At 44.4% G+C, this 17,502-nt stretch overlaps 3 protein-coding genes across 10 annotated transcripts; 1 reads left to right on the top strand and 2 right to left on the bottom strand.

Moving 5' to 3' along the window:
- The first annotated feature begins 706 nt into the window (after positions 1–706).
- On the top strand, positions 707–4,190 carry LOC133146532 (oocyte zinc finger protein XlCOF6-like). The gene is made up of 9 exons (XM_061270353.1): positions 707–1,476; positions 1,608–1,791; positions 1,878–2,041; positions 2,149–2,332; positions 2,419–2,585; positions 3,115–3,209; positions 3,271–3,438; positions 3,519–3,676; positions 3,825–4,190. The coding sequence occupies exons 1-9, from the start codon at positions 707–709 to the stop codon at positions 4,110–4,112; spliced, it is 2,178 nt and encodes a 725-aa protein (XP_061126337.1). The 3' UTR covers positions 4,113–4,190.
- Positions 4,191–4,637: 447 nt separating this feature from the next.
- On the bottom strand, positions 4,638–8,180 carry napbb (N-ethylmaleimide-sensitive factor attachment protein, beta b). Its single transcript, XM_061270373.1, has 11 exons — positions 7,979–8,180; positions 7,334–7,413; positions 7,061–7,177; positions 6,753–6,799; positions 6,535–6,612; positions 6,398–6,453; positions 6,130–6,214; positions 5,854–5,958; positions 5,711–5,779; positions 5,584–5,634; positions 4,638–5,332 (listed from the first exon to the last, which is right to left on the bottom strand). Exons 1-11 carry the CDS (start codon positions 8,077–8,079, stop codon positions 5,231–5,233), a joined length of 891 nt encoding a protein of 296 aa, XP_061126357.1. The 5' UTR covers positions 8,080–8,180; the 3' UTR covers positions 4,638–5,230.
- Positions 8,181–8,693: 513 nt separating this feature from the next.
- gpcpd1 (glycerophosphocholine phosphodiesterase 1) lies at positions 8,694–17,193 on the bottom strand. 8 transcript variants are annotated; one of them, XM_061270355.1, is made up of 20 exons: positions 16,913–17,193; positions 16,095–16,160; positions 15,535–15,625; positions 15,370–15,454; positions 14,322–14,397; positions 13,770–13,811; positions 13,401–13,524; positions 13,056–13,296; positions 12,824–12,986; positions 12,616–12,745; positions 12,454–12,508; positions 12,273–12,368; positions 12,114–12,188; positions 12,007–12,046; positions 11,865–11,923; positions 11,722–11,787; positions 11,515–11,651; positions 11,188–11,323; positions 10,950–11,110; positions 8,694–9,515 (listed from the first exon to the last, which is right to left on the bottom strand). In XM_061270355.1, exons 2-20 carry the CDS (start codon positions 16,141–16,143, stop codon positions 9,311–9,313), a joined length of 2,031 nt encoding a protein of 676 aa, XP_061126339.1. In that variant the 5' UTR covers positions 16,144–16,160; positions 16,913–17,193; the 3' UTR covers positions 8,694–9,310. The 8 variants fall into 8 exon arrangements, with proteins under 8 accessions (XP_061126339.1, XP_061126340.1, XP_061126341.1 ...); XM_061270356.1 differs by lacking the exon at positions 16,913–17,193 and adding an exon at positions 16,759–16,856; XM_061270357.1 differs by lacking the exon at positions 16,913–17,193 and adding an exon at positions 16,740–16,820.
- Between the last annotated feature and the right edge of the window lie 309 nt (positions 17,194–17,502).

The following is a 17,502-nucleotide window of genomic DNA, read 5'->3' as shown; positions in this document are numbered from 1 at the left end:
ACATCTGTTCCATCTCGGTGTGACTTTTCCATGAGCTGTTTGGCACTGCGGACGGCACGCTAGGCTAATCCATTTGACTACGGGTATTCGGGACTGCTGGTAACGTGAGTAATGTCCCACCGTTTGGAAAAGTCGCGAGCTAGGTAGCCGTGCAGGACATTTCTTTAGCACAATACACAATCATGCAATTATCTACATATATCTTATGTTGCCTCGACCCTTCTTACCTTCCATCCATATAAATAAAGTTAATTTTATATTATGCATTACAATAAAATTAATAATTGTCCCAATAAAGTTCAAGTCACAAGGATCATCACACAGATCTGAGTGTGGTGAAGTTTGTCTTCTGCATTTAACCCATCCTCATGTGATTTTGATTTGCCCTTTTCGGGAATCATTTGGTAATCTAACCCCGCCAATTCCAACCCTTAATGCAGACTCCCAAGCAGGGAGGCAATGGGTCCCATTTTTATAGTCTTTGGTATGAGCCGGCTGGGGTTTGAACCCACATCCATTCAGTCTCAGGGCAGACACTCTGCCCACTAGACCACTGAGCTGGGCCCGCAAAGCCACTGAGCTGGGCAACAACGGTTTGTATCTCGAAATATGCAATGGGTCACTTGTAACTCAAAGCACCAGTGTACATCTTTTTGGCACCAATTAAACTCTGTAGTTGAACTCAATTTCTATCCAGATTCAATACATGATGGCCATGAAGATGATCCAGCTCAGCTCCAAAACACACCACCAGAATATCCTGAACACCCTGCACCACCTGAGGCTGCAGGGACACTTGAGTGACATCACGGTCCGGGTTGACTACCAGGACCACGCGCAGACCTTTCAGGCTCATCGGGTGGTTCTCGCAGCTTCTAGCGATTACTTCAGGAACATCTTTCTATCACTGGATGCCACCCCTGACCAGATCACGTTCTCCAACATGCATCCATGTGACTTTTCTGACTTTTTGGAGTTTGTGTACACGGGTAAGGCGGAAGTGGCTCAGAGCAGGATGGAGGACATGCAAGCGGCCGCCAAGATTTTGAAATGTGAGGAGCTGGCCAGAGTTTTCGGCATAAATCATACTACACAGTCAGATGTGGTAGAGGAGTCATCACCAGCGACCGAGACTGGCATAAAGAAGCCGCAAAATAGTCAACTGCCTCCGGAGAACTCTGAGTGCCTTCCCAAAAGATCCATAAGGAAGAGCACCAGACTCAAATGGTGCAGCCCAATTGAAGATGAGGCATTTAATACTGACGAGGACAATGACAACACCACATATGCATCCTCACCTCACTTTGATAAGGACACGCAGAGTCTAAACGACACCGAGGAAACAGTGCTGGTGTCCGGAGGCGAGGACAAGGATGAGAGTGGCATGGTGTCCAAGAGAACATCCAAGAGGAAGTTCGTGTGCAGTGACTGTCAGCGGAGCTTCCTCTACGAGCGGAGCTACCGGAATCACGTGAGGTTGGTGCTAGGTTGGGACACCTTATATTTATTTATTTACTGGCCTATTTTTGAAGCCTCAATGTGGCAGTGTGGGAAACGTCCAGTCATCAACCAGTGCCTCAAGTTGTTCTCCTCCCGCTTTGCAACAGCACCTGCCAAGGAGTGAAAGCCGAGCTGGTGTTTCGCTGCGAGACCTGCATGAAGACCTTCTCCAACCGCAAAAATTTGAAGATCCACGAGAAGCACGTTCACAGCAGCGAACGGCTCTTCACCTGCGATGTCTGCGCCAAGACCTTCAAGCGCAAGAAGGACATGGTTCGCCACCAAAAACAGGTCAGGAATTTTGAAATGCTCGGACCAGTCCCTTTGAGTAGTCCATTCGCTTCACCGCACTTCCTGACTCGTCCTTTGCTTTTTAGGTGCATGATCCACCTACGCACCAGTGCTCTGAATGTGGCAAGAAATATAGCTCCAAAGCATCACTCATGTTGCACAAGCGGACGCATAGGGGCACCAAGGCCTTTATCTGCACGGAGTGCGGTTCCCGCTTCACCCAGAAGTCGGCTCTCAACATGCACCAAAGGTACGAGCTTGGTTCTGAAAAGTTCTGTTTTGGACCTTCGGTGGATCAAAGCGTACAGATCACTTAATGTCATTGCACTAAAATGCACTCCTCCCGCTTTGCAACAGCACCTGCCAGGCACTCAAAGGTGAGCTGGTCCATCAATGCAAGACCTGCATGAACACTTTCGCCAACCGCGGCAACCTGAGGATCCATGAGAAGCACGTTCACAGCAGTGAACGGCTCTTCGCCTGCGATGTCTGCGCCAAGACCTTCAAGCGCAAGAAGGATGTGACCCGCCACAAAAAACTGGTCAGGAATTTTCAAATGCTCCAACCAGTCCCCTTAAGTAGTCCATTCACTTCACCGCACTTTCTGACTCTTCCTTTGCTTTTAAGGTGCATGATGGTCCACATATGCAGCAGTGTTCTGAATGTGGCAAGTGGTTGAGGTCCAAAGCATCGCTCACGTGTCACATGCGGATTCATAATGGCATCAAGAACTATGTTTGCATTAAGTGCGGTTCCCGCTTCACCCAGAAGTCGGCTCTCAACAAGCACGAAAGGTAGGAGCTTGATGTTGAAAAGTCCTGTTTTGGATCTTCGGTGGCTCAAAGCGTACAGATCGCTTAATGCAGTGCTTCTCAAATAGTGGGGCGCGCCCCCCAGGGGGGGCGCGGTGCTATTCCTGGGGGGGCGCGTGTGACCCTGGGGAACAGGCTTTTTTTTTGGCAGTACTAGAATAAAGTGTAATTGCGGGTTTACTACAGCAGGGGGCAGTGGCGCTCTCATTGTTACTTCTGTCACGTTTGCGACAGTGCAACATTTTACGACTTACAAGACAAGTTAGGATAGTCTTAGGATAGTCACGGTGGGGAGGGGGGGCGCGAATAGATTTCTTCTTGCTGGGGAGGGCGTAACAGAAAATAATTGAGAAGCACTGGCTTAATGTCAAAAGGCACTTTGCTATTATTGTCCCACAGGGATGACAACATAGTCCCATCTTTTTTATCTTGCCAGCCAATGCATTCCAAATGGGAGCTCCTTTGTCTGTTGCTATTGTGAAATATGACATCAGAGTATGGTTGTGTTCAGGACCCACACGGATGAGAAGCCCTTCGCCTGCGACATCTGTGACGCCCGCTTCACACAGAAACACTCACTGGCCTATCACAAACGCTCCCACACGGGTAAGACAACCCAATTAGGATCTTGTCTTTCATAGCGCTATGGTCAACTTCTGTTGTCAAGGTGAGAAGCCTTATAAGTGCGAGACCTGCGGGAAGGGCTTCTCAGCCAAGGAGTACCTGCGCCACCACGCCAACGTCCACACGGGCGCCAAGCCGTTCAAGTGCAAGTACTGCGGCCACAGCTTCGGTCAGAGGAACTCGCTACGGCAGCATTTGATGGTGCACACAGGTGAGCATCCGATTCGGATCATCTGTAGCACGCGAATTTGTAAAAAGCTGCTATTCATTTGACATCCCGCCTCATCCCAGGTGAACGTCCTTACGCCTGCGATGACTGCGATAAGCATTTTGCGCAGCTCCACGCACTTCAGCGGCACCAGCGCATCCACACCGGCGAAAAGCCCTACATGTGTCGGTTGTGCAACCGCACTTTCACCGACACGTCTACTCTTCGCCGTCACACCAAGGTACTCGTAACATGATGAACCAACAAACAAAAGTCCAACCAACTTAACACGACGGTCAAAAAAAAACAACTAGCTAACCACTCATTTCATAGTAAATTAAAAAATCATTTATCTTGCGGCCTTTTCCTCCACCGTTTCTCAACTTTAGATTCATGACGCCAATGCTCCGTGGAGGAACTCCCTGGTCGTCTTGAAGGGTAATGTGGAGAAGGAATCCAAAGCTCAAGACAACCTCGAGGCTCAGGTGGTAACGTCAGATGGCAACGACTTCATCACTTTGGACAGACCTTTTTACATGCCCGCGGAGGAAATCTCCACTGATACCCCCAGCATGTCATTCCTGATGGAAGAGGTCGCCTCGCAAACCTTTCCGGCTCCCCAAGAGGAGGCGGCGCAACCAAACATTCCGACAGTGGTCGTGTCTGAAAAGATGTGAAAAAAAGTTTAGATGTGGCAAATCCAAGCGAATCTCTCTGAAATTTGAATGAAAATAAATACCACTGAAGAAAACAAACATCAGCACTGGATCAGGGAGGCCATTGAGATCCGCAAGCGGGGCCCGAGGACCATCAACAGGGATGAGGGAGCCTACATGCGCTCTACAACCTGGACCAGCATTTCGGAAGAGGTGAACTGACAACAGAGGGCGTGACTCAGCAGTCAAATCTGACAGGGGAGCCACGCCTTCATCCATCAGCTGATAAAGACGCGTCACAACCACATCAGAGTGAAGTATCAGGTGCTCGTGGAGACTGCCAATCCCAGCCACCGATACTTAAGGTTAAAAACAAAAATCTCACATCAAATAAGTCCTCTTCAGCAGTAGTTGGCGTAATACTGCAGCAGTTTGACACAATGGCAAATATTTGCGTCAGAAAGAGAAAATCTTTGTTCGGAATCTTTTGTTATTGAGTTGTTATATAGCAAAAGTACAAGAATGACCGTGTAGAAAACACCTTAATAGGGATAGAATACAACTTTATTGTCCATTTGCACAAGCACAAAGGTCTTTCTATTTTTAGTTTTTTTTTTTGTTTTCCCTCAAGATCCAGAAGAAGCTGGACACTGGTGAGTGATGTGTAGGGGAGGTGCATGCTTAGCGAGGAGTGGAAATGACATGGCTCCCAACATGGCAGCCTAGCTGTCATTAAGTATTGAAACCGAGCAAAAATCAGTCATAAAAATAAAACAATCCTGAGGTATTATAACCACGTGGAGGGGAATAATCAGGTGACTTATGTCATGCGTAACAGTCAACGCGGTTCTGAAATTTCTGAACCCGCAACTACATTTTCAACGTATTTATGAATAAAATATAATGCATACTTATAATGGTTGATGAACTTGACTAAGATAGTAACAATAAAAAGCTATGTGGCAGTCCTACACCCAAGAGGAGAGCATGTGGGGATGCTTAACATTCCGATTGGATTTGGAAGAAAGGGTTACTGTAAAGCAGTGCCTTATCACATGTGTGGAAAGAAAGGGAAGGGTGAGCGGAACCATGCGTGCGACTTGTTTGTCCAGTCTATCTGTGCGGGTGGCCGCTTGATCTCATTTGAGGTCTCCCTCATCGCCCTGGATGCTCTTTTTGATGCGCAGCAGCAGTGTGGTGTGCCACTGGTCTAGACGCGAGATGGAGTCGAACTCCTTGACCTGGACCACAAACGCATGATGCGATTGTCAAAGAAGCAGCAGATTGGGGAGAAAAAAGGGGAAACGGGTGATAAAGGAAGAAGGGTGGATGTGATGTGATCTTTCGTCCCATTCACTGACTAAACATTTGGGCAACGGGGACTGTTCGTGCTTAAGGGAGGAGCAAATTTTAGCCTGGGTTGTCAAAGGAGGTATTAAACACGGAAGTAAACTTAATATTAAAGGGCCTTGACACTCCTAAAAAGACTTACCGCCTCTGTGAAAGCCTCGCTGTTCTGTTCCTCATGTGCCTCTAGCAGTTTCTTGGGGGGGAACAAAAACAAAATATAGGTTATCAAAAACAAAAATGAGAAGAAGCAAAAATTAAGAAATGGCTACCTTCAACAGTTTGCACTCTCGGGAATCAGAGAAAGCCGGGAACATCTCCTCATATTTCTCCACAGCGATCTGGGATGGGACACACTGAGATGGGACAACATCCTACAAGCAGTGTAATGGAAGCCCTAAAGAGGCACACTTGCCTTAGCGTTGAGCTCATCCACAATGAAATGGCACAGAGACGCTTTGAAGAAATACTCCTTGGCGCTGTACTTAAGCAGCGGGTTGTCCATCGTGTTGGCACCGACCTGCGAATATTTATATTAATAAACATCATTAATCCTCATCACGCATACAGATTGCACCATTTGGAGACATCATCAATTGCACAGACAATGCAAATTTTTAGCAGTAATCGGTGTCCCACAAGGATCAATGCTATGCCCCATTTAGGCCAGACTGCGTGGCTCAGTTTTTACCTGCTCATAGATCTCAATGGCCTTCTGGTACTGCTCCAACTGAGCACAGTAGGACCCCACCTTCAGCAAACATTTGTTGGCCGAACTAAGAAGAGAAGAAGCTGTAAGGTTTGTGATGTCATCAGACACAAAGGTGGAACCTAAGCTTACAAATACTGTAAATCTATTGATTAAATATTTATAATCACAAATAAACATTACTGTATTTTTTCAAAATCATTCACCATTCTTATAGAAATGTCTTGAACATATCAACAATGTGGAATACCTGTTTGATTCCTCTCCCTTGTAGTAGTCTGCCGCTTGCTCATAATGTGCAATTGCCTTTGCAAAAGAAAAAGAAAGACTGTAAACATATTCTCACGCAACAGTGCAATGCAATTCCACAATAAATGATTATCATACTTTTTCGATGTCCACCAGTTCAGCCTCGTAGATTTCGGCAATGCTGATATGATGTTTGGCGGCGATGGTGAATCTTCCCTGGAAGGCATTTATTATTTAGTAATTCATTGTACACTGCCAGAGTCAGTCAAAAGTTTGCACAATTATCTTTCAAGACAGCTCATATTGATTATCTTTATCTTGGTTGTGTCTAGTTAGTACATGATCTGCTTTCTTACCATGTCTGTGTAAATATCGATGGCAGCATTTAAACACTTGATTGCCTCTTTTGACAGCAAAAAGAAGAAGAATAGGAAAAGGAGGAGGGAAATGTCAAGACATGAAGTGTTAGTTTATATGATAGGACAGAAGTTAAAAAGCAAACCACAAAGATGCACAAAATGGCTGCTGGAAACAATAAACTGTGTACAGCGGAAAGTTGGAAATTGACACTTCAGTAGACCACGGTTAAGAATGTTAGAATGTGACTTGCAACAACCCCCGTATAATTTTCTGAAGGCTTTATGACCTCAGTCCAAAGACTCACCATTGGGATCAGACTTCTTGTATGCATTGCCCGCATCGATGAAACTGGTAGCGCAGTCGTGTTTGTTCTGCAGTTGCATGTGGAGGTGCGCGGCCTTACAAAACGCTCCACCAGCACCTAAAAAAAATAAAATTAAATTTAAAGTTATTTAACATTCAATACTGTGAGTCAGCATTAACTTGGCAGCACTATCACAAAGTGCTGCGCTGTGCAAAAAAAAAAGGCATCCTTGCAGGTGTTTTTTGTTGTTTGTTATTCACGTTCTTATCTCACCACTCCAGTTCTTGGCCATCTTGAACATATTGGCCGCTCTGCAGTACATCTCACAGGCCTCCTCCACTTTGTGATGTCCTCTATATGAAAAATACAGAGGGTAAAAGGTACATAACACTAAAAAAAACTGCATAATGTCACTAATTGATTGCCATACATCCTCTGGTGAGTTAATCTTGGTAATAATGATAATAAACGAGGCAGCCACTGAATCATCTTAAGGGAAATGACATCAATGCAAGGTCAGCCATTATTACTAAATATTGTCTTTTTAAATATTTAAATTTTCTGCATAACAAATTCAACCAACCATTAAAATGCTGAATAATCCCAACGCTGTACCCTTAGTAATTTTTGTTCTAATAATTGTGTTGGCAAATTCGCTTATTAAATTATTAGGTATCTGCCGAAAAGTAGACAAAAATGTCGTGAATGAGTAAAAAATATATATTATTAAGCTAGCTTGTTTAAAGTAGAGGGAGGCTAACCTGTGAGTTAGCATAAATAACAAGTGTCAACGCCACTGTGGCTTAATGCCTACATTTGTGATTTACTTATGGTATTTAATACATTAACAAGTCGGTTCAAGGCGTAAAGAAAGGGGCTGTGCGCAGGTAATATATCACGTAAAACTGCGTCCCTTACCCGCCAAACATCCCTCCCAAAAAAGAGCCCGACGACTTGACTTTCTTGTCGGCGTCGGCCATGAGCTGTATTGCCTCCTTTTCTTTTCCGCTGTTGTCCATGGTTTTAGGTTATAAATTTAGTGTTTAAAGGCAGAAAAGAAACCCAGAGGATTGAGTTGTCAGAGCAGGGATTACAGGGGGCGGTTTTACACAGCAGTGTGTCTGTTAGAGGCTTTAGTGGTGCATCATGGGAGTTGCTGTGTTTTTCTAGCACCTGCGCATGACATTTAAATCGAACAGAACTACAACTCCCGTCTCAACGTAAATACGTACGTTTTAACAGGCGTAGAAATGTCAATAAACATTAATATCGTTTTAATTTTTTGGGTCTTATATTAGCTTATACCGTTTCTTACGCAATATTTTACCAAATCACACAAATTAAATAAAACGGACACAAATTAAATATATAAATAAAACTGACGTTTCTAGACAGCAGATGGCGCTAGAGGATTACAGCTCACAAGTGACCTAGAACTCAACATTATGTAAAACACTTTTATTATCAACATAATGTAAAACACACCATTATTAACATAAGAAATTGGGGTAGGAGGGTTACTGTTCGTTGCCTAGAGGCATCAAATAGCCTTTTACGTGTGATCCAAAATGTATGCAATCAATTGCACACACTCTGTTGAGCTAATTTCTTAGTGCTAGACAATAAAAGCAGGTTCATTTTGATCCTTTATTTACCTGAAGGATTACCACGCTCGCTTTACATTCTGTTGCAACAACTCGGTTTTGTGTGATGCAAACGTCTTTGTTGCGCGAGATACACCACATATCATGCAATCAAATATTTGTGTTATGAAGTACTGTTCTCTGGGAAATGCACAACAATGTAACAAGGCAAACCTCCCTCCCCATCCATAAGGCTTCCCATTTATCAGAGTGATTGTTGACATGACCCAATTCAAACCAAACATATCAAAATAAAAAGGAGTGGAACCAATGAGCACCACAAAGTCAACGAGCATCAAGTTTAAAAAGGTGACATATTGCATATTTACACTTCAAGCGCCACATAATGATCTCTTCCATTACTGTGATTCATGAAAAGGCCATCTACACAATCTCCTCATTTGACACCCCCACAAAAAAAACCAATAAATGTAAAATATTGGCACATACTGTCGCATTGTATTATATCCATGCTTGAACTCCGGATGAAGATGCTAGTTATCGCTACAATCAAAATGTGCAGTGGGCATTTTGCGCACATAAGCTGGAGGTGCTAGAAGAGTTCAAGCTTAAAACACAAAATCCCTTTTGTGAAAACTGGATGGGACTATGAAGAGCTGAGGCCCGAGTCAGACTCGGCGCTGCCGCTGCAGGACTGTTCCTTGCCGACGGAGCATGGCGCCATAGAGCATGGTATGGAGAAGCAGGAGCAGGCGGGACTCTTCATTGTTTCCTCAGTGATGACCTCCCTTAGGGAGTGTTGCTCCTCCACCTGGAAGAAGTTGGGCTGTTCCGCTTGGTCCTCCCAGATTCTGTGATATGACACCGCCACCAAACAATACGGTTATTAGAGTACAGGAAACAAGTGAGCAACAATTAAGCTAGTCAGCATTTTGCAAGCTACAAATATGGGATATGAATAAACTTGTTCATGCACCCATTTTTGTTGACATTAGCACAATGCATACAAACCTGCTTTCATTTTTCTCTCCACGGTTGATTGCATTAATTGCTCTTACGTCACTTACTAATACTTCTAAATGGGCCTCAAAATAAAACTGCAGGCTTGGGTTTGTTTTTCTTCCCAAAGCTCAAGGCATTTTATATTCTATGAACTGCAATCAGATTGTAGGATGCCATGCCACGGTGCCAAAGCACACAATAGCCCATCTGTTAAGCGTTCCACTTTGAGCCGGAAAGTGCATATTGATGAAGAGGTCAGCTGGATCTGTAAGAGGTTCACCATACTGATTTGTTTTTTGTCTACAGTTTAAGGATTTTTTCCCAGTAACGTGTGTGAGTGTGACACACTCATGAAAGAGAGAGAAAGCTAAGTAGCCCAAATGTTGAGGCCAGCCAGAAGGCTGGTGAGCTTTTAAGCTTTTCAAGTAAAGCGATACGTCAATCCCTTTAGGGACAATCACGCTTAATCCCCGGAGCATCACATGCTGCAGAGATCAAAACAGAGTGTTTGCTCTGTAATGTTTACACTACGAAAATCCTTGACGTTAAATCTCCATATGCGCAAATTAACAGTTGTTAGGAGGAATGTTTGAAGAGGCTCGTTAGGACTGTCTGCTTGTTCAAACCTTGGCCCGGGGGCTGTTTTTTGGCAGGTAGCTGTTGTAGTGAAAACACGCCAAGTGCCTCATGCAAAAGCTATTCATTCATGTTTGAAGCAACTCAGCCAAATTGGGGGGGCATGCCAGAGTCCATGAGGCCAAAAAGAATGATAAATCAAGGCAGTTGACCAACCGCCCGGGTTCAGTCCCAGTGTGTAGGACGAGTCAACTGTCTTGCATTATCATTGAGGGCCATTGGCAAGGTAAAAAATGAGCATCCAAGCACTAAAATGCCAGAGAGACTTTACAGCAATCTGAGGAACTCGAGTCAGAATTTGGCAGTGAGGATTCTGTAATTCTGGGGGTGGGAAAAAAAAAAGAGTTAACACAAGGGGCTCTGGAACATGTGGCAATGGTAGATGAAGTGGAATGTGGAGGGGAGGAGCAGAGCAGAGGTCACATCAAGCTGCTTAGTATCTTGTCTGACGGAACAAGTATGAGCGTGAAGACTTGCAAAGTATTTGTGAAAACAAACTTGTGAGGGCAGGAGTGGAAAAAAGCCCACACAACCTGCCTTCGAATGCAGCTTTCCCCCTCAAACTCTGACCTGCTCCAGAATGAATACACAATCGAATATTTTGGTCATCACAGGCAGGTTGCGCCATTTGCTGTGCTTTGTCTTGCCTGTCATAAATGAGTCCATCGATGCCCTGCTCCCTCAGCTTCCTCCTGTTCTCGTGCTCGTTGTTATCGTCGCCCCAGCTGAACACCACCAGGCCTTTGACCTGCGCCTCCCTGATGAGGTTCACGTTGATCAGCAGCTCCTCGGTGTGAGCGCTGATGCCCTGAATGAGACATTTGTTGATATTCATCAGCATGATGCGCTTAAGTATAATGTAAAAAGGAAAGAGGGGGTTCGTACTAGGATATCCTCGCTTTGAGCGAAGCTCATGGCGATCTCGGTGTTCTGGCAGCGGATGTCCATCAGCTCGGGATACTTTTCAGAGACGCCCTGCGTCAAGAAAAGGATGGGGTACTTGTTCTGCTTGCGGCGCACCCTGAGGGACAAACACAAAAAAACATGTTGATCTGATTTAGTAAGATTACACTGCACAAGTTTTTTTTTTTTTAGTACACAGTTTGTCCAAGTAAGTAAAAGTTCATTGGAGGTAAAGGTTATTACAATCTTGATAAAGTCAGCTGAATTTGTATTTTTCTTCGTTAGTCAGTCTGATGCATGACAGCTTACATGGAGCAGATATCGGGGTCGAAGCAAGAAAAGACGATACGTCGCTCGCCTCCTTCCCGCAGAATGCAGGACAAAATGATGTCTAAGAACTTGTTCATGTTGAAGTAGGTGGACATGTTGCCATCCCATGACCCGTCCTGTTGAGAAAACGTTGAAAACTTTGCCGTGCATTTGGTTGCCATGTTCTCTGTTTTAAGCCGTGTTCACCTTCATCTGAGAGATCCATTTGAGTTCGATGTTAAAGCCCACGTTTTCTGGGACAGCCTGGAAGAGCTGAGGAAGCGGGAGGGGGGTGGGGGGTAATTAAATCAAGATGTCGAAAGAAGCGCTTGATGCTTGTCGAGTCTTACCTGCGAAAGTGACGGGAAGGGCTGATGCTCGTCAATTTCCTCGTCATCCTCCATCACGTCTGAAACAAAACACTCATTCGTCAGCTGTGTTCTGTTTATTCAGTGTCATATCTGACTCAGCTGGGGGGGGGGGTGGACAGACCTTTGAGGTCGCTTCCCTTCATGGCGGTGACGTGAGCCAGCTGAGTAAACAATACAAACACACACGATGAACAAATTGCGAACTGCACGGCAAATCAGGAGTGTTACCTTCAGAAGTTGCAGCTGATTAAAAGTCAGATCCTTCACAGGGACTTCGATTAGCTCTACAGTCTGGTCATCTTTCTGGAAAAAAGACACAAACAGCCATTTCAAGGAAATATTATGACGTCCCATTTGTACTTTGCAATCTCAATCCAAGGTAGTTACCTTCTTTTTGGTGGCGATGCAGCACGTGAGGTCATGGTACACGATGGGCACCGTGTCCTTGGAGAGGTGGACGTCAAACTCCACGTAGGCGGCCCCCTGCGTGTTCAAACACGGCGTGTGCTTTGGAAACGGTGTGCTGTCGTGAAAATAAAAGTCTTCGTCTGCATCACGAGAGACATACGTGATTGGCGGCGCTCCGAAACGAAGCGATGGTGTTCTCTCGCACTCTGTGATGCCTGGAAACATAACAGTCCATTTTGGAATACTTCCTTGACACCAATTCCTACTTATGAGCCAGCGCTCTGGCGACACCTTCAGGTGGATAAGAATTGAGCGGACTTACTTGGCGGCGTGCATGCTGCCGGCTCCCCGGTGGCCCACTTTCAAGGGCTTTCCTTTCTTCCAGTACTTTGTGAAGGTGGCTCTCATGTCGCATTGCAGCCCCGAGATGGGCCTGATCACCAGGTAGTCCACTGCGGAACCACAACACATGGGTAAGGTGGGCTTCTTCCTCACTGTCGTCTCACCCTCCATCTTGAGCGAGTCTCTACCTCGCACTTTGCCGATGGTCTGCCTGGAGTTGCGCCCCATGATGGGCAGCGTGACCAGGCCGTGGTCCCGGCCGCTCTCCGAGAAGGTGGAGGAGAGGAGGCAGGCGGTGCCCATGTGCCCCGGTTGAGGGTCGCCCTGGACCACGCGCTCGCTCAGATCCTCCTGCAAGTCCCTCGATTAGATGAAGTCCCTCAAAGACAGCCTCACCACTCTCCAGGTGACTCTTCTTGCCTCAAAGAACTCAAAAGTGAGCTCCAGGTTGTCAGGGTCCATGCTGTGGATGCTGTACTCGGTCCATTGCGAAGGCGCCAGGGCGTAGCCGCACTCGGGCTGCGAGTGGCGCGACTTGTAGCATTTGGAGCTGATCATGCTGATCTCCAGGGTGGTGGGCACCTTGTGGGGGGATGAAGGACTGCTTTCCCCTTCCTCCTCATCGTCCTCCTCCTCAACGCCCTCCAGCGCCAGTTTGATTCTGAAACAAAGCACAAAGCCAAAGTCAGTGAAAATAATCGACGTCACAGCTGCACTAAAGAAAAAAAGGGCTCAAAATATTCTCCGAAAAGGGTGTGGGCCTACCTAAAGCGCGACTTCTTGAATTTCTTCTTAGTGATTGACACCGGAGGCATCTTGGAATAGTGCAGACGTAAGCGGATCTCCGTCTGGCATGTGAGCCAGCCGATGTCGGTGGAATTGAAACCATCTAAAAGCATGGGAAGACACAGGAGAAAGAAATGTCAACTGTGGTTGCTGACCGTGATTGTACGACGTTTTGCTTTCTTTCTAAATGAGGAAGGACAACTTTTCTGCTTAGTTGCACTTCTGCATTAAGAGCCTCATCTTAGGTTAAGGTAAAATAAACAGGATTTTTTTTCTTCATTTTCTGCTGTTTAAAAATTGTTTTATTATCAATTTGAATTCTTCTGTTATTTTGTATATTTGACTTACTGTGAAATCCAAACTGTCCGTTGTTGACACTCAGGTGGGATGCTGTAATGAAGGAAAACAGCATTAGAGGTAGCAAAGAGGGGGAAAAGAAAAGAAAGAAAAAAAAAAAAAAAGTCAAACCTCTCAATCCAGAGTAGTTTCCATTAACAATCACTTTACATTACAATATTATATTATTTTGTCAAAATTTGAATTGCAACTATTAAAATATTCCAACGTGATGCCTTGCCTGACAAACCGCTCCCACCGAAAAGTATTTGCCACCAAGATTGCCATGTAAGACTAATTACGGGTGGTGTGACAAAAAGCTTTATGCAGTCGGCTTATCCAGAACCAGCTTGGCCTGCAAGCGCAAACATCGCAGCGTCACCCCAAGCAACGACCGCAGCGTTTACTGGTTGACAAAGCTCGTTCCAGAAACTATCCAAGCCAACACGTGTTGAATGTTCCACTGGGAAGGGGGGGGGGGGGTGCTTTCTAGTGACATTTTTTCCTGGAAATTTATTAACAAGCTTTGCCCAAGCCAAGCACATTGTGCACCTGTAGTAATACCTGTGGGGCTCATGGTGCGGGGCTGAAGATGGCTCTCCCACACATTGACTATCACCTGACAAGGCTCGCCCACGCTCTGCAAGTACAATGTTTGTTTTGTTTTGTTTTCACAGTTTTAATGCACACAGCATGCGTATAAAAAGTTTTCGGTCTGCTCCTCAAGTCATCTCTGGACCAGACAATCAGTCAGCTTGGGCATATCTGAAAAGTGGGGGATTTGTTAGAGAAGAAGTAAACAGAAATGCTAGCCTCCGCTAACCCCTGAGTTGGAATCGCCATGTTGAATATATAGAATTGTCGCACCACTTTAAAGAGAGCTTGGCACCACACTTTGAAGACAAAGCTAAAAGAAAATGGCTTGAAAAATATGTTGATAAATATAATTTAGTCCACGTGTGCATAGGAGAAAATATAGCTTATCATTTCAGTTACGGCAGTAAAGACTTTAACCACCTTTTAGTCTAGTCTGCAAAAATAACTAGATTAGATAATTAGTCACAAGCATTCACAGGGAGGTCAAGGTTAATATATTAAAATAGTCACAGTCACAAGAAGAAAAAAAAAAAAAAACGTGTTGTTGGGTGTGTCAGAAGACTTTCAGCTACATCGCACTTGGTCATGTCACAAGCTAGAAAACGTGTCGGCACGAAATCTTTGCTCCACCTTTGCCTTTTTCAATAGTAGCTAAAAGAAAAAAAACTGGAAATAAAAACTCTTCTCTTTCTGATAAGACGCTATGAAGGACAAAGTAAACAAATAAGGTGGCTCACTTTTATGTTTTTTTCTGTTACTTTCCTACAAAAAATAAAGCTTGGAAAGAATAAAGCATGATGAAATAAGTCAAAAATCCAACAAACAAAAAAGCTACTCAGCCTTGGATGACAAAGCTGCAAGCCTTAAGCCTTCATATGCCTAGGAGGAGAATTTGACACAAAACATAGTCGCCGTTTCACCCATTTCCACTTCTACTTCTTGTTTTTGTGTGCTGCACCCAAATTCCTGAGACATTTGACTAACGGGATCAGTGAGTTACGAATAAACAACTCACTTTTGGGTCCAGAAAGAAGCCCTTGAAGAAGCGGTACTTGACCTCGACTCTCCTGGGAATGGTGACCGTTGTCGTCCATGTATTCCTGGTGAAACGAGTACAATACAATCAGGATGAAAAAAAAGAACTTCTAAGCCTTGGAGTTACAAAACCCGTTCAACCAACCCCTCTCCGCTCAGGGTGTTCAAGACCACCGCTTTTTGGTAGCTCCAGTTGCCAAGGGATTCACAACTCCCGACCACGGCAATCACTTCCCCTGAGTAATATTCACAAGTGGAAATTTTAAACATGAAATAAAGGCCCAGTAGCACACACTAGCTCAGTGCTTCTCAATTATTTTCTGTTACGCCCCCCCCTAGCAAGAAGAAAACTATTTGCGCCCCCCACTCCCCACCGTGACTATCCTAACTTGTCTTGTAAGTCGTAAAATGTTGCACTGTCGCAAACGTGACAGAAGTAACAATGAGAGCGCCACTGCCGCCTGCTGTAGTAGATGCGCAATTACACTTTATTCTAGTACTGCCAAAAAAAAAGCCTGTTCCCCAGGGTCACACGCGCCCCCCCAGGTATAGCACCCACTATTTGAGAAGCACTGCACTAGCTAAACAATTCTAAACACATGTCAACCCTTGCTATCTGCTGTGTTATGAGCAAGAACTGCTGTAAATCGGTGAAGTGTATTTTTTTTTTTTTTTTGGGTGGTGCGTCGGGCGGTTTGAACAAACCTGGACACGTTTCTCCGCCGACAGTCAGAGTCACCTGGGAGACCTCCATTGTTGACACACTGATGGCTGGCACACACCAAAAACACAAGTAGGAGAGACATCATAAACATGTCTGACTCAATAATCCACGTCACATGTTATGTAACTACTGCCGATAGTACGCAATTACGTTATCGATGATTATCGATTGTTTCAAATATTGAGACACAGGCAAACGCTTTAAAGTAGTTCCTCTATCAGTGACATATTATACAATTATTTAATGTAAATGCCATTGAAAGCACACATTTATATTTATGGCTACCATTTTGAAGAAATCCTTTTTATAACTTTTTGGGGGAAAAAACAGGATTATTTGTACCAAAAGGATAATCAATTTGACAATCAACACATACCAAAAAGAAGAAAGATGAACAAAATAATAAAAATATAAGACGTGATAGTCCTTCCGATTTGATGAGTAAAAAAATCCGACCTCTCAACGACAGACATTAGGAAGAGCCATTGGTTTTAATTTATTCTAGCTTTTCAGTAAACATTGGAGTAAAAATTTCAAATGTATCGCTTAGTCACGAGCTATTACGTTTCCAAAATATTGAATGAACAGCACAACAAAAAATTGAAAGGTTGACAAATTGTAAATACATTTAGTAAATAGACTTGCCAACGTGTACTGAATGTCAAGCAAGTCCCTGGATGTCGATTACGGTTTGTTTGTTTATTTATTTTGAATCCAGTACACTATCCTACAGTAAGTGGACGGATAATTACTTAGATCGGGTAAAGCTAGTCCGACAGGTTTCAAAGTCGTAAATTACCTTTTTATGCAACGATGGAAAGGACCATGATGGAGGCGAGGCCTGAGGGTTAGGTTACAAAGGCATCTTTCTGAGCGGTCACGAAGCTCCCAACGACTCTTCCACGAGCCATTCCCGCCCGACACCGAAATATGCCACCGATGATAAGTTTAATTTCCAAAGAATGTGAACGTAAACGTCTTAACGCCCGTGAGAAGGTACAAACTCGATGATCAAACAAAATATCTGTCTGAGACTAAAGCGCAGCAGAGGAGCGGTTAGCGGTAACTGAGAGGATGCAGTTTCAGAATAAAACAACTAATGCGGTGGAATGTAACTTTTCTAAAATGCGTTGTTAATATTTTTGTATGTTTACAATTTAAATACGAAATCAAACACATTTTTGTAGTGCTATATTGCCTGTTAATAATTTCCCTAAGCAAAAAGTATACCTGTGCGTTTATTTTGAAAGCGTTTATTCTTCCGTTTGGCCCTTCCCTCACACATAAACAAGCTGAAACCGGCCCATGTTGGATAACTGGTAATCATACGTTTCAATGCATAGTAGTCGTGCTCACGTGTTAGGAGGTCGAAGTCTCGTGTTTTATCTT

Source organism: Syngnathus typhle, linkage group LG22 (assembly GCF_033458585.1).
Source record: "Syngnathus typhle isolate RoL2023-S1 ecotype Sweden linkage group LG22, RoL_Styp_1.0, whole genome shotgun sequence".
NCBI lineage: Eukaryota > Metazoa > Chordata > Actinopteri > Syngnathiformes > Syngnathidae > Syngnathus > Syngnathus typhle.
This window is presented reverse-complemented; position numbering and strand designations above follow the sequence as displayed.